Source organism: Schistocerca cancellata, chromosome 2 (genome assembly GCF_023864275.1).
Source record: "Schistocerca cancellata isolate TAMUIC-IGC-003103 chromosome 2, iqSchCanc2.1, whole genome shotgun sequence".
Lineage (NCBI taxonomy): Eukaryota > Metazoa > Arthropoda > Insecta > Orthoptera > Acrididae > Schistocerca > Schistocerca cancellata.
The window spans coordinates 663,433,335-663,450,999 of record NC_064627.1 but is presented as its reverse complement, the minus strand read 5'-3'; the positions used below and the strand labels follow the sequence as shown (position 1 = coordinate 663,450,999).

Genomic DNA, 17,665 nt, shown 5'->3' with positions numbered 1-17,665 from the left:
CGTCTCAAAAATGAGATCGACAGGAAGTGCAAAATGGCTAAGCAGGGATGGCTAGAGGACAAATGTAAGGATGTAGAGGCTTATCTCATGAGGGGTAAGATAGATACTGCCTACAGGAAAATTAAAGAGACCTTTGGAGAAAAGAGAACCACTTGCATGAATATCAAGAGCTCAGATGGAAACCCAGTTCTAAGCAAAGAAGGGAAAGCAGAAAGGTGGAAGGAGTATATAGAGGGTCTATACAGCAGCTATGTTTTTGAGGACAATATTATGGAAATGGAAGAGGAGGTAGATGAAGATGAAATGGAGATATGATACTGCGTGAAGAGTTTGACAGAGCACTGAAAGACCTAAGTCGAAACAAGGCCCCGGGAGTAGACAACATTCCATTAGAACAACTGACAGCCTTGGGAGAGCCAGTCCTGACAAAACTCTGCCATCTGGTGAGCAATTCCCTCATACTTCAAGAAGAATATAATAATTCCAATCCCAAAGAAAGCAGGTGTTGACAGATGTGAAAATTACCGAACTATCAGTTTAATAAGTCACAGCTGCAAAATACTAACACGAATTCTTTACAGACTAATGGAAAAACCGGTAGAAGCAGACGCCGGGGAAGATAAGTTTGGATTCCGTAGAAATGTTGGAACACATGAGGCAATACTGACCCTACGACTTATCTTAGTAGGAAGATGAAGGAAAGGCAAACCTACGTTTCTAGCATTTGTAGACTTAGAGAAAGCTTTTGACAATGTTGACTGGAATACTCTCTTTCAAATTCTGAAGGTGGTAGGGGTAAAATACAGGGAGCGAAAGGCTATTTACAACTTGTCCAGAAACCAGATGGCAGTTATAATAGTCGGGGGGCACGAAAGAGAAGCAGCGGTTGGGAAGGGAGTGAGACAGGGTTATAGCCTCTCCCTGATGTTGTTCAATCTGTATATTTAGCAAGCAGTAAAGAAAACAAAAGAAAAATTCGGAGTAGGTATTAAAATCCGTGGAGAAGAAATAAAAACTATGAGGTTCGCCGATGACATTGTAATTCTGTCAGAGACAGCAAAGGACTTGGAAGAGCAGTTGAATGGAATGGATAGTGTCCTGAAAGGAGGATATAAGATGAACATCAACAAAGGCAAAACAAGGATAATGGTATGTAGTCGAATTAAGTCTGGTGATGCTGAGGGAATTAGATTAGGAAATGACACTCAAATTAGTAAAGGAGTTTTGCTATTTGGGGAACAAAATAACTGATGATGGTGGAAGTAGAGAGGATATAAAATGTAGACTAGCAATGGCAAGGAAAGCGTTTCTGAAGAAGAGAAATTTGTTAACATCGAGTTTTGATTTAAGTGTCAGGAAGTCGTTTCTGAAAGTATTTGTATGCAGTGTAGCCATGTATGGAAGTGAAACATGGACGATAAATAGTTTAGACAAGAAGAGAATAGAAGCTTTCGAAATGTGGTGCTACAGAAGAATGCTGAAGATTAGATGGGTAGATCACATAACTAATGAGGAGGTATTGAATAGGATTGGGGAGAAGAGGAGTTTGTGGCACAACTTGACTAGAAGAAGGGATCGGTTGGTAGGACATGTTCTGAGGCATCAAGGGATCACCAATTTAGTATTGGAGGGCAGCATGGAGGGTAAAAATCATATCGGGAGATCAAGAGATGAATGCACTAAGCAGATTCAGAAGGATGTAGGCTGCAGTATGTACTGGGAGATGAAGCAGCTTGCACAGGATAGAGTAGCATGGAGAGCTGCATGAAACCAGTCTCAGGACTGAAGACCACAACAACACCACCACTTTATTATTTAAATCATCAAATTCAATCTTTAAAGCCCCCCATGATTTCGCATAGACTACCAAATTCTTTGCTTTGTGATTCTACTTTGGCATTTAACAAATTTAATTGAGAATTTACTGAGCGTAGTTCTTTACTTAAAGTAGCATTTTGAGCAGTTGAAGCTGTGCACATAAGCCATCTAACTTAGCATTTTGAGCTTGTAAAGTTTCATTTAACTGTAAACCCTGGGCTTCTACCTTTCTTAAAACTGCTGAATCTGCACTTTGGGCTTTGATTAAATTTACTAATTCGGATCAGTCTGGTACTTCCTTACTCATTTTCACAGCCATGGCTGGTTCTAATGTTTCCCCAATTCTCTGTGTATTATCCATATTCCTATTAGTTGTTGATCTAGTAATCATTTAACGAATTAACTCTAAGTATAATAACTATGCCAATAAAGGTCACTCTACTGTTTGTATCACTTCTTGCTAAGGTACGGAAGTTCTATTTTGCACTCACCCGACGTGGAATTCTCGCAGTGTAAGTGGATGTGACGGCAAGTCATCACTGGTGAACAGCAACCTGGCAGATGTTGGTGTCGACGTCGGCATCAATAGGCAGCTGGGGAAGCAGGTCAGCACTGGTGAACCGCAACTGGTGCCGGTGGCATTGGATGTTGTTTCCGCATCAGTGTCGCCGTGATGTGTGCGAGAGCTGTATACTCCCTCCACTGCATCTTCATAGTTGAATTATTCTCGTTATAACTGTTCTTAGTCTAATACATCAAGGTGTTCTTTCTGTTCTTTTAATGTTATTGTTATTACTTCTGTACATCTTCCCTTTTGTTGCATCTGCAAATTTTTCCATTTGATTTTTGGACTTAATCCAATTACACGAAACAGTTCTCTTGTCTTGTTATATCTGGTTGCTATGGCAACACATCATAACTTCTTTTTCGATTTCTTCTCAAAATTCAAATTTTTCAAATCCTTTCAACTTGTCGCCATGCTCTAACGCTTTAGACGGTAGAACGTGTGTAGTAAATATACAAACTTTATGGTTTCACCAATTCACAATGTCCTGGATTATGCAGAATAACATTCTCGCGTTTCACATGTAAATATCTCATGTATTTCACTCATATTTGGATCTTCAGAAATGCATTAAATTAACATTCGTGAGCGAGTTGGTTTAAGAACCACTCATAATTTATGAACTTGTCTTGCTTCTAGAAAGTCCAACACATGGATTACTTGAAAGTCTAACCTCATTTCTTCATTTGTCCTTTACAATCATCACAGTCACTAAAAGCAAAGAACAATTCATAAACACTCTTTGTTCCTCTCTACACATACACTGAAACTGTACAGAAGGTACTTGTCGGCTGCCGTTTGGCCGCCGCATCCACAATTTGCTCGTGACTGTTTTCAGACATGCGCGCGCGCGCGCGCGCCCACACACACACACACACACACACACACACACACACACACACACACACACACACACATGCAGTGCGCAGTAGGTCAGATTCGTCCCCCTCACACTTCTATTTAAAATATCGTGTGTTCAAGATGGAGGAAGGCGAAGAAATCTCGAAGCACTACAATTCCTATGATGAGCACTCTCCATCGATTCTTGGCTGTCGGGGAAACTGTAGGAACCATGCAGGCCCTGAGATAGCACCTAGAGGGGTCTGCAGTTTAGTTCACACAGATGGCATTAGATGTCGTTAGTGACTGGATCCCCCTTCATACCACCCTGGAAGCAATAGCAGTAAGAGTGCAAATGACCCCAGCGATCACCATTTGCAATGTCCACCTCTCTCCAGGTAGGCCACTTCCTTATGCTGAACTGCCTACCTTAATAAAGCGAACTTCTACCACTGTATTGACCAACTTTTTACGGACATTTATTTGTATGAAACTTCCTGGCAGATTAAAACTGTGTGCCCGACGGAGACTCGAACTCGGGACCTTTGCCTTTCGCGGGCAAGTGCTCTATCAACTGAGCTACCGAAGCACGACTCACACCCGGTACTCACAGTTTTACTTCTGCCAGTATATCTCGTCTCCTACCTTACAGGAGAGCTTCTGTAAAGTTTGAAACCGCTGAATCTGCACTTTGGGCTTTGATTAAATTTACTAATTCGGATCAGTGTGGTACTTCCTTACTCACTTTCACAGCCATGGCTGGTTCTAATGTTTCCCCAATTCTCTGTGTATTATCCATATTCCTATTAGTTGTTGATCTAGTAATCATTTAACGAATTAACTCTGCCAGGAAGTTTCATATTAGCGCACACTCCGCTGCAGAGTGAAAATCGCATTCTGGATTTATTTGTATGTTCTCAATCACGGGTCCCCTACCCACTTCAGTGGTGCTCATGGCACCTTTTCTGCTATTGATCTCATGACCTCCTCTCATGGCTTCACTACATTGGTCACCCCAGGATGATCTTTGTGACAGTGACAACTTTCCAGTGATGCTAGCCTTCCCCTGCCACAAACAAGCAGACGGCCACCACAAAGGACACTCCACATGGCCAGTTGGCCTTTATATACATCTGTTGTGCACTTTGACACCTCTCTCTCGGACTGCATTGATGCGGTTATGCAAGACATCTCTGACACTGTTCTTCATGCCGCTGGCACTGCTATCCCCCTATCTACAGGTTCTCCTTGTCGTTGACCAGTACTGTGGTGGACATAGCAGTCACTATGCAGGACTACAGACAAGCATTTCAGTGATGTAAAAAACACCCTTCACAGATCAACCTTATCACTTTTAACCATCTCCATGCTAAGGCTCAAGGAGAGCAAAAAGGAATGCTGGGAGTGCTATGTTTCCTCCCTGGGGACATATGCCTCTTTATCATAGGTTTGATCTAAGATTCCTAGCTTTCTGACAATCAACTGTCCAGGGTCTTGTCCTACAGAGTGCTCTGTGTTGTCTACTGATTCATCCGTCCTTCCAGAACACTTCATGACACACTTTGCGACAGCATTGGTGTCATCTTTGTACCCTACTACCTTCTTTTGGCAGAAACGAGGAGTTGAAGAAATCCCCCATTTCAAGCCCCACCAAGCTGAAGCCTAAAATGAAACCTTCACTGAATGGGGTTTCTTGCAGACTCTTACCTCTTCATATGACAAGTCCCCAGGCCTGGATTCAATCCACAACCAGATGCTTCAGCACCTAAACATTACCCAGAGGCAACATCTACTCAGGGCCTTCAACCACATTTTGCTCACGGCAATGGCGTGACAGCATAGTTATCCCCGTCCTTAAACCCGAGAAGAACCAACATCTCTTGACCAACATACTTTGTCAACTGCTCCGGAGGATGGTTATCTTCAGTTCATGCTGGTACTCAAATCTCAGGGCTTTTTCCCCCATATTAGTGTGGCTTCTGGGAAGGGTGATCTAAAACTGATCATTTACTCAGATTGGAAACAACAGTCTGACAGGCTTTTACTAATTGCCTGCACCTTGTCACTGTCTTCTTTGACCTACATTTGGCATACGACATAGTGTGGTGCATATGATTGGCACACCAGTGTCTTGGCAGTTGTCAGCTTGGGAGGCTGGAACTGCCCTTCTCAATCAAGTAGCTTATCAGTTGGCCTCACAAGGGCTGAGGGCACCCTTGCTTGCCAACATCCCTTGGCAGACTTGGTCACCCATCCAAGTGCTAACCAAGCCCAACAGTGCTTAACTGTGGTGATCTGACAGGAACCAGAACCAGTGTTACCATTACCATTGCCATTGCCATTGGCTCTATCCACTCCTACTTGAACCATTCCTGTAACTTCATTGATTTCAGGAAACCCTTTCAGTTGCCTGTTTACTGGAAAAATTAAAACTTGTTATATACAAACATTACTGTTACTTGGAATTTTTCATCCTCCAGTTTAAATAATCTGTTCAGTCATAAAAGTAATGTTAAATAAAGTACTCTCTTCAATCTTTTTGAATATTTTGAGGTTTCCTGATTCTTCCAGAATGAAAAACAGTCAAAATAATCGACTCACAACATTGATATCAAAAGGAAAATACGTAATAGCAGCAGTACTGAATAACATCACATGTCCGTAAATGGAAAAGTATTTTGCATTAGTCAGTAATAACATCGTATGTATTTAAGTTATATGATTCTCATAATCATAATTACATCCCTGCACAAACTGGGTAGCATAGATTGAATAAGATGTCTACATGTCGGTAGAGAGAAGTTGAAGAGATGATGTAGTGCAGAAGAGTGAAAACTGGGAAATAATACTAAATGACTCAGAATCCTGTGCTTGCTATTTACATAGCTCACAGATAGTCATTGCCTTGAAGGTTATCATCTTTACTAATTCAAATTTATAATCCTACATATCAGTTTGTTGTACTACAAAATCCTATGAAAATAAAACACCGTAGAACCACAAAAACTTGCTGGTGGTGTAACCCAAATTCAAGTGTAAGACTCAAAACAACATAACTAACAAATTATACGGTCGAAAAGTCTCTTACATAACAAAAGTTTACTTCATTTTTGTTATTAACTGCCTTAGTCTAATTTTTCACATGGTATTTTGACCTCTGGTCTAAAATGTGCTGTGGTTATTTTTCTTCTAAGCCTAGCACATAATGCAGTCTCTCTGGCCCTCTTTGTAATAGAAAAATTAAAATTAAGAATAATCACATAGAACATTTACCGGTCGCACACCCTCTTACTGTAAAATTGCTTTCACCTGTGAGATGAGAGTATCATCACATAATTATTGGACTGTTGGCATCATGTTAGAGGTTTAATAGTACTGCTTAGTTTAAAATTACCATTTACTACAACAGTGAAGCACGGTGGTATGTCACCAAGGCAACAATTATGTAATTTGAAGGCTGACTATGAGAATAACAAAGGAAATGGATCAAGGAAGTTTGTGTTGTGTAAATGTTGGAGGAGAGAAGATAGACCATTTAGAAATTCTATCCACATCATTTTTCATGACTGTTATGGATGAGGTAATGGCAGGAGTGGTGATATGAATAGAAGATGAAAATATTGAAGCAATGATATTTGAAAATGATTTAATGGTCTGGCATAATTAAGGAGGAGAGACAAAAGAAGGGCTAAATGTATGGAAGTAAATGGTGGGACCATATGGATTGAAACTTAATGATTATGACAATGAGGAGTAAGAGGGGAGTAGCAATGGATCTACATCTGCATCTACAGAGATACTCCGCAAGCCACCGTATGGTACGTGGTAGATGGTACCCTGTTCCACTACTTGTCATTTCCTTTCCTGTTCCACTTGCAAATACAGTGAGGGAAAAACGACTGCCTATATGCCTCCATATGAGCCCTAATTTCTCGTGTCTTATCTTCGTTGTCCTCAGCACAAGGTATGGTGGCAGCAACAGAATCGCGTGGGAGTCAGCTGAAAATGCCAGTTCTCTAAATTTTCTCAATACTGTTTCTCAAAAAGAATGTGTCCTTCACACCATGGAGTCCCATTTGAGTTCCTAGAACATCTCCATAAAACTTACATGTTGTTCGAAAATATCAGTAACAAATCTAGCAGCCTGCCTCTGAATTGCTTCGATGTCTTCCTTCAATCTGACCTGGTACGGATCCCAATCACTCGAGCAGTACTCAAGAATAAGTCACGCCAGCACCCTATATGTGGTCTCCTTTACAGGTGAACCATTCTTTCCTAAAATTCTCCCAACAAACCAAAGTTGACCATTCGCCCTCCCTACACAGTTCTCACATGCTCGTTCCACCTCCTATCGCTTTACAGCATTATGCCCATATATTTAAATGACTTGACTATGTCAAACAGGACATCACAGGTTTGATCATACTACTCATCAGCATTACCTTACATTTTTCCACATTTAGGGCTAGCTGCCATTCATCACACCAACTGGAAATTTTGTTTAAGATGTCTTGTGTCTTTCAACTTTCACTCACATTACCATACACCATGTTATCATCAGCAAACAACCTCATATTGCTGTCCACTCTGTCTGCTAAATCATTTATTTATATAGAAAACAACAGCGGTTCTATCACACTTCCCTAGGGCACTGCTGATGATACCCTTGTATATGATGAAACAGGCCATCGAGGACAAGATACTGGGTTCTATTAGCTAAGAAGTCTTCAAGCAACTCACGTCCATGAACTTGCTCCATACACTCGTACCTTCGTTAACAGCGTGCAATGGGACACCTTGTCAAATGATTCCTGGAAATCTAGAAATATGGAATCTGCGTGTTGCCCTTCATCCACTGTTTGCAATGTATTATGTGAAAAGGACAAGCTGAGTTTCGTGCGAGTGATGCTTTCTAAAGCCATGCTGATTCATGTACATGTCTCAAGAAAGTTTGTTATTTCGAACTTGGAATATGTTCAGGGACTCTGCAGCAAACAGAAGTTAGGTACAGGGCTATTACAAATGATTGAAGCAATTTCATAAATTCACTGTAGCTCCATTCATTGACATGTGGTCACGACACACTACAGATACGTAGAAAAACTCATAAAGTTTGGTTCGGCTGAAGCCGCACTTCAGGTTTCTGCCGCCAGAGCGCTCGAGAGCGCAGTGAGACAAAATGGCGACAGGAGCCGAGAAAGCGTATGTCGTGCTTGAAATGCACTCACATCAGTCAGTCATAACAGTGCAACGACACTTCAGGACGAAGTTCAACAGAGATCCACCAACTGCTAACTCCATTCGGCGATGGTATGCGCAGTTTAAAGCTTCTGGATGCCTCTGTAAGGGGAAATCAACGGGTCGGCTTGCAGTGAGCGAAGAAACGGTTGAACGCATGCGGGCAAGTTTCACGCGTAGCCCGCGGAGACCGACAGCGCCGACTTCATCTTTCAACATGATGGTGCTCCACCGCACTTCCATCATGATGTTCGGCATTTCTTAAACAGGAGATTGGAAAACCGATGGATCGGTCGTGGTGGAGATCATGATCAGCAATTCATGTCATGGCCTCCACGCTCTCCCGACTTAACCCCATGCGATTTCTTTCTGTGGGGTTATGTGAAAGATTCAGTGTTTAAACCTCCTCTACCAAGAAACGTGCCAGAACTGAGAGCTCGCATCAACGATGCTTTCGAACTCATTGATGCGGACATGCTGCGCCGAGTGTGGGAGGAACTTGATTATCGGCTTGATGTCTGCCGAATCACTAAAGGGGCACATATCGAACATTTGTGAATGCCTAAAAAAAACTTTTTGAGTTTTTGTATGTGTGTGCAAAGCATTGTGAAAATATCTCAAATAATAAAGTTATTGTAGAGCTGTGAAATCGCTTCAATCATTTGTAATAACCCTGTATATAGGTCTGTAATTTTGTGGGTCCATTACTTTACCCTTCTTATATATTCAGTTGCTTGTGACTTTGTGCTGAGTGAGAGATTCATGTTAAATGAAAGCTAGGTAAGGGGCTAGTGTCGTAGAGTACTCTTTGTAAAACTGAACTAAGATTCCATCGGGACCTGGTGATTTATTTGCTTCAAATCTTTCAGTTGTTTCCCTAAGCCAAGTATGCTTATTACTATGTTGTCCATACGGGAGTCTGTCTCATGGTCAAATGATGGTATGTTTGTACTATTCTTCTGTGTGAACGATTTCTTAAATGTGAAATTTAAAACTTTGGCTTTCATTTTGCTATCTTCAACTGCCAAACCAGACTGGTCAATAAGTGACTGAATGAAAGCTTTAGATCCGCTTGGCAATTCTACGTAAGACCAGAATTTTCTTGGGTTCTTTGCCAGATCTTTTGATAAGGTGTGACAGTGGTACTAATATGCTTCGTGCAGAGATCTTTACACTGACACACAATGCACAAATATCTACTAACCTTCACTTGTTGTCATTTGTGCATTCCCTTTTGAACCGAGAGATCAACAGTCTGTGCTTCTGCAGCATCTGCCAAATTTGGTTATCAAACCATGGTGGGTCTTTTCCATTCTTTATCAACTTACTAGGCACATAACTCTCCAAACCACGATTAACAGTCTGCTTAAAATTTGCCCATAAATAATTTACATCCATCTTACAGGAACTAAGTGATGCCAATTCACTGCCTAAGTGAGATAAAAGTTTATGGGGCAAATACTGAAGAAAGTGAGAAATTTCAAGTAATTAGGTGCACAATGTAAGACAGGAGGAGGAAAGATTGAGATTAATGAAAGGGAAAGCAAGCCTGTGGAGTCCTGCAAAGTGTAAGAAGCCTGATAAGGAGTACGGATGTACCACCAAAAAGTAAGCAAATGTTGTACCAAGCAAATTATGTTTTAGTACTTACATATATATCAGAAACGTGGGAAATGAACAACAGGTAGGTGAGAAGGGCACAAGCGTGCAAGACAAAATTTTAGGGAAGCAGGATGGGACTTACTGAATGGAATGAGAAGAAACAAGATGTTAGAGAAATGGTAAAAGACAAGCCCACACAAGAGACCATAGAAAAGAAAAGATTAAAATGGTATGAGCAAGTTAAAAGAATGAGAGTTGGCAGGATACTGAGACAGGCTCGTGAAATTACAGTAGGAGGTAAGATATGTACAGGAAGACAGATAGAGGGTCGTTTGAGTGAAGGAACGTGTGAAGAAGAGAGGAAAATACTGGAACAGAGAGGGGAGAGAAATGTTGTGGGAGAACAGGAAAAGATGGGGAGACTTACATTCCAAACAGACCTAACCCAGGTATAAAATTAAGTCGCGTGTGACCTGTGGGTGTTTTATCTGGACAATATTTACAGGACTCTTGTGTACGGGGCAGCCATGCTAAAATTTACAAAAGTTCAGAATCTTTACAACAAAAGCAAAGATTTTAGTTAAACCAATAATCTTTAAATTGTTTACTAAATTTACTCATATACTTCTTCCACCACTCTGTATATAGTTGTTTGCAAAATTTAGCTTATCTGTCACACTGATTCCTATGATAAAATACATTTTCAGTTACTTTCAGACATCCAATTTGGAAACGCATTCACTTCTGACAGCTTCACGTCATCATCTCCTTTTTATGACAAAACCTCTCTGCCAAATCAACAAACCATGTTACATCTTCATAAAAATTCTGTACTTTAATCGTAGTTTCCTCTTTATAATTACACAATTTTTACCGTAATTACTTGCTTCCTTTTTTTATTGTGTCCATATTGGACACATCAAGGTTTCTGACATGAGATACTGTATTCAACTCACCTTTCTAACCAAATTGTACCTCAGTCACCTTCTGATCCAAATGGATTCTATGTTGGCCACTCCGTCATTTCTATCACTTACTTTATCTATTTAATTTTCTGCATTATTATTCTCCAAAGCAGTTTATCAACTTTACTCATTTTTCCATTTTTTCAATGTCAGCTCAATTGTGTTACCTTGTCATTTAATTCTTCTTTGTTTCTGCTGCCTGACTAAACAGTTTACTTTTTGATTCTACTTTATATATCTCTAAACATTTGTTCCAGTACAGAATTTCCTGCTGAACACAAATTAATTTTATCTTATCATGAATCATCACCAACTCCAATTGTTTATGGTCCCAGGTCAGATTTTAAATCAGTAATTATCAGGTTAAAAAGTCTAAGTTCAAAGCCCCAGAAAAGTCACACACAATTCTTTTAATGGCACAAAACAGAAAGAAATAAAAAAGTAATATAACTTTTTTTTCCAATGTTTTGCTATAACACCTTGTTCTTGCCGATACTAAGTTGCAGTAATCTTGTCATTTGGATATGAATTGCCCTTTTAATATATAAAAGATTGTATCCAAAAGTTTGTGAAATACATTGCTGGACAAAAAAGCGAAGCACCCAGAAGACAGTCAGATATTAATGTAACCTCTTCTGCATCTACGTACAAGCCATTGTACGGTACAATCTGTGTACCTCTGTACAAGCCCTAATCTCCCTAATCTTATCTTCATGGTCCTTACATGCAAAGTACTTGGTGGCTGTAGAATCATTCTACACTCAGCATCAAATTCCAGTTCTCTAAATTGTCTCAGTAATGCTCCTCGAAAAGAATGTCACCTCCCTCCACTGATCCTCATTTGAGTTCCTGAAGCATCTCCATAATACTCACGTGTTGTTCGAATCTACCAGTAACAAATCGAGCAGCTTGTGTCTGAATTGCTTCGATGTCTTTCTTTTATCCGACCTGGTGCAGATCCCAAACACACTAACAGTACTCAACAATGGGTTGCACTAGTGTCCTACATGCAGTCCCCTGTACTGTGAATAGCACTTTACTAAAAATTTTCCTAATAAACCAAAGTCTTCCCTGTTACAATACTTACATGCTCATGCATACTCGTATGCACCATTGGCATGTTTGTAAAATTGTTGTTTGTTTTCAGTGTTTTACCAGGACTGGTAAGGGTATATAAGGGGTGTGAACTGCTTCACATGTTGAATTATCACTGTGCGGTGCGTTCTTGTACTTGTGTAAGTCAATGTTATCAACATGTGTCAGAGTTTGAAAGGGGGCTTCATTGTGTGTCTCCATTTGGCCAGTGATCAAATCACACTATATCCAAATTTGTGGGGCACTTGTATGTGACAGTGCAGTGGTGTTGGACTTCATGGGAGCATAAGGGCAGGTTACTTGTTGTCAAGGTTTTGGTGAACCATGTCTGAGGACCTCGAGGAAGGATCACACCAAGCACATCGTAACCACTTCACATTTGTGCCAGCCATTGGAAACAAGTAATTGACTCCCTGCAACATTCTGTGCCATGCTGCACATTGATTGTTGAGTGACAGCTGCCAGGCTATGGAATTACATCTGTTTAACGCTAAAACACAAATGGTTGAATTGGGAGTGTTGCCCTGACCGAGAAGGATTTACTGATGATTGTGTTCAGTGATGAATTGCAGTACTATGCCACCTGGATGACCGTTGTTAGTGAACATGATGGTGACCTGGGGAGTGGTTCCACTCTTCCAATGCTTTGGAGAGTGTTTGGGTTGATTTGGGAGAAGAGACCAAACCAAGAGGTCATCAGTCTCATCGGATTAGGGAAGGATGGGGAAGAAAGTCATCCGTGCCCCTTCAAAGGGACCATCCCAGCATTTGCCTGAAATGATTTAGGGAAATCACGGAAAACCTAAATCAGGATGGCTGGACGCAGGATTGAACCGTCGTCCTCCTGAATGTGGTTCCAGTGTGTTAACCACTGTGCCACCTCATTTGGTCTTTGGAGAGGTACAGCAATCTTACTCATGTTGTCATGGTGTGATAAGCCATCAGATATGACTTCGGGTCATGGCTGACAATGAGCAAGGAATCTCTGACAGCACAACAGGATGTCATGGACAACCTGTGTCCTCGTGTGTTATCTCTCTTATGACACTATCGTAATGTCATTTTTCAGCAGAACAGTGCTCATTCACATATGATGCATGTGTGTGAGATGTTGGGGTATCCTGTGACCAGAAAGATCTCCAAATTTGTCCTGCTACACATGTAGGACCAGCTTTGAAGTCAACTGTGTCCCGGGGCCAGTATCCAGGATATCAAGGACCAGTTAAATCAGTTGTGGACCAACATATTTAAGGAGAGGACGCAATGGCTTTTGATGTCATTTCCAACTAAATTAGTGCATATGTCTAAGCCAGAGGGAGTGCAACGCCACACTTATTAGTATTCTCGTATTAGAAAGTTCTTAGCAAGTTTCACTCATTGTAATTGCTGGAATAATATCACTTGTGCTCTCATTCTGTGAAGATTAATTTTGTTTGCTCTTCAGCTTCTGGGTGCTTAATTTGCTTGATTTTTATTGTCAGGCAGTGTCGTGTCTATTAATTAAAGATGTTGTACCTAGATCTTATTCTGTGCCATCGCCTCCATAGTAGTAGTCCACTTAGAAGCAGATACATTGATCTCAGTATTTTCACAACTTTCTAAATGTGTCTTGAAACACTTTCTTTCTTAGGTTGTTTAGTAATCTCTGCGATTCTGATCGAATATCCTCCACTATATCAATTCTTCACCCCAACAACTTGATTTTCAGTTTGGAAAAAAGGAAGTCGCACACAGCTAAGTCTGGTGAGTGTGGTGGCTGGGGAATAAATGTCATGGTGGGAACACTGTAATGTTGTTTTTAGTAAAATCTCTGAATCATGTAGGCTGAATATTTTCATGCTTTTTCGTAGGTGAGTGTCAAATTGTTCATTCACCACTTTCGTGCACTTTTCTCATGTCCTCCGTCAAACACTGTAGAGTATTGCAATAGAATTCATTATCAACCCATCTTGTGAGGAGGAACAAATCCTTTCAATCAATAAGGAGTTAATGTTGTTTTTGGCTTTTTAAACTTTTTTGACTGAAGTGAAGGACTATTCCATTATTATAAATGTCTCTTGGGTTTCAGGACCATGGCCATAAACCCAAGTTCATCTTCTGTCATCATTTACAACCTTTGAAACTAAATTTATATTGCCTCGAAGTAGTTAAGTTCCCTTCTGACTTCAATGTGAAGCTGCCTCTGTCTTGAAGCAGTTGTGGCTAAATCTTTGCTGCAGTCCATCTCATGTTCATTTCTTTTGACAAAATACAAGAGGTGTTCAGTAAGTAATGCAACACTTTGTTTATCCCATTTTGGTTAAAAGAATGCAGAATTTGTTGTGGAATGTGGTGGAATATTCCCGCTTCATTCCGTTTAGTTTCATGAAGTTCAGACAGGTGATGGTACTATACGTAGCCTTCAAAATGGTGTTTGTAACGGAGGCTGAATGAGAAGGGACAAAACAACAATGTGTTTCTCAATGTTAAGACTGATCATGTGTACATATTCTGTAAACTGACTCATTCCACATCATTTTGATAGAAGAATCCTTCAAACGATCTTTGGAACATATAAACAATTAACTAACTAAGTAACATATCAACATACACTCTGCTCCGGAGTGAAAATTTCATTGTGGAAGCAGAGAGTTGTCATTGAGTTTCTTTTGTCAGAAAACCAGGGCATCACAGATATTCATAGGTGCTTGCAGAATGTCTATGGAGGCCTGGCAGTGAAAAAAAGCATGGTGAGTCATTTGGTGAGGCGCCTGTCATCATCGCAACAAAGTCAAACAAACCTGTCCAGGGTTCCTTTGAATAACTGCCATGGCTGATTTCCTTCCCTATTGTTTCGTGATAAGAGCTAGTGCTCCAATGACCTTGAATGACCTTGCTGTTGATGGAATATGTAATTCGACACTTCCTTACTTTTATTCCAAACATGTTCCAACGGTCTTGAATGACCTTTTTACAATCTTGTAAAATCAGATTCTACTTCGCTGAAGATTTTATGGTGTGTTACCAGCTGACAGCTGACTGGAATGGTCAGAAGTTGAAGTTTGTCCATTTTGGAAATGCTTATATGAGTCATCTTTGCCTGACCTCAAACTTAGTCTCCAAAATTTTACTTTTACATCTAAAGCGTGTCTAACAAGATGTTTCCAAATTTGAAACAAAATATATACAAACACACTGCTCTTTCAGCCAGCCATTACAAAATCATCAAATCATAGAAAAGCATTAACTACTAACCAACCCACTCAGCTCGCAGCCACTTGACACACTGATTCGCGAAGGATGTATGAGGAGACACCTTGGGATATTTCAGTGTACTTACAACAATTTACATGTAAAATCCAAATTTGGGAACTTTTGGATGCCACCCTCATATTATTTCTTTGCTAGTCAGTAACTTCATTACAACAATGACTAATTTGAAAAATATTAAAACCAAAATCAGTGCTTGAAAATTATAAAAATATTCTGACTTATAGCACCCAGCTTGTAACTCCTCTGTTCTCTGACTCTGTAAATAGCAAATTCATTGCATTATTGCAAACTTTAGCAAATTTGATGCAGTTTATGTAAAAAAATTTGTACTTTAGAATGGGAAGCAGAACAAAATTCGTAAAACACGTACCTTGCATGATTGATTACGTCAAACTTCATTGTTCATGGTCCATCACTGATTTCTCCTGGGTCCCTAATTTAGAGATTTAAAGTTATGCAGCCACCCTCAATACAATCCTGTTATGTTACAGCAAATTATTTTTTGTAGTTAGTCTGTCTGGTTTTGCAAATTATTCATATTCCTTTATATAACATGTATGTGTTTACTTTGAAATTAAAATGGATTAATTGCAATTGAGCAAGGCTGAACTACAGTACCGATGTGAAGTTTTGTAGACAGATCCACATCCCGCCACCCATGGATCCTTTACTCAAATCATCAGAACATCATTGCTACTTGATAAAGTGTGCTGCATAACAAATGGAACCATGTGCAGACCTGCTACAGCATCTACTACTACTAATCATGATATTATTATAATAACTGCTTGTTTGTCTCGTAGTCCAGTGAGCATCTGAGAGAGAAAATAAATCTTTTGCATTTTTCGGTTGACTCGCCAGTGCGCAGCTTCTGCACAGTGGTGTAGTTTTGTATTTTCAGAATTTGGAATACTATGGTATTTTTGTTTTCCCTTTGTATATTTGTTTACAATGTGTGGTCACCTCTCATCAGATATTGTTTATGTATTGCTGTTTTATTTCCCTGATAGGTTGTGTAACTTTATCGTGACTAACAAAAATACATTTGTCTTATATAATAAATAAGCTATAATTCATACTGAATTCAGCACAAAACCTACTAAAGTAGTGCAAAGTGTACAATGTTGTAATTGATTTGGTGGAAACACACTAAAATATTTTAAAAGAAGCATTCGTCGTTTAAGTGTGGTAATTATTTTTTTATTTTTAATAAAGTTTCTGAGTAGTTTTTAAAAGTTGAAATATTTTATGTCACTAGTCTATATGCAATTTGATTTCCTAATTGAGATACTTTACAGGTGGTGTACTCTTCAGTTTAGAGGAAGGAAGCAGTTTCTGGAATCAGAGTCTTACATGGAGAATTTTTTTTGCTTCAATGGTGTCTGCATTTACTCTCAATGTTGTGTTGAGTACATATCATGGGCACCCAGGTAAATAGTAGTGAAAATCTCTGGGAATGAATGTAATTAGTCTTTCATAAGCATGTTAAAAGTTAATAATAATAATAATAATAATTAATAATAATAATAATTAATAATAATAATAATAATAATAATAATAATAATCCATACCCAATACAACAAATATACAAAAGAAAACAGGAGAAAAAATTGAAAACTACATCCAACTGGCTGAGGAAGTCAAGGACATGTGGCATCAGGATAAAGTTGACATTATACTAATTACACTATCAACTACAGGAGTCATACCAAACAATATCCACCAGTACATCAATGCAATACAGCTACATCCAAACTTATATATACAATTACAGAAATCCATAATTATTGATACATGTTCAATTACCCGAAAGTTCCTAAATGCAATATAACATATACTGTACAGTTAAAAAAGGAAGTGACACTTGATCAAGGTCCGCGTCACTTTCCATTTTTAACCAGACTTAACGCCTGAGAAAGTAAAGAAATAATAATAATAATAATAATAATAATAATAATAATAATAATAATAATAATAATAGGGCTAACCCCCCTTTTAGTGTGATTAGTTGGTTCAGGACAGAACTAAAGAAGCCTCGGACAAGCGCCGTCATGGTCGGGGACGACGTTTGAACCTTATGCCCGCCCACAATGGTAAAGACACTGCTAGCCATCTGGAAAATGATTTAAATCCAAATAGAGGTGTTTTGCAGGATATGCTTCCTGCAACCACCCTAGAAGGAAAACAAAGACAGAGGATGAGATGGTCAGATGAAGTTAATCGACACCTCATGTTCTGTTATTACCAAGCAACAAACCTAGGAACCAACACAACTGGATACAGATCCCAA

General features: G+C 39.5%; 1 protein-coding gene across 1 annotated transcript in view; it reads left to right on the top strand.

Annotated features, from left to right (window-relative positions):
- The window catches only part of LOC126162357 (H(+)/Cl(-) exchange transporter 7), a 218,265-nt gene that overhangs the window by 120,579 nt on the left and 80,021 nt on the right, over nucleotides 1-17,665 (top strand). Inside the window, exon 7 of the mRNA XM_049918811.1 lies at nucleotides 16,674-16,805. Within this exon, the coding sequence (XP_049774768.1) occupies nucleotides 16,674-16,805 (132 nt within the window). The remainder of the gene's footprint in view (nucleotides 1-16,673; nucleotides 16,806-17,665) is intronic.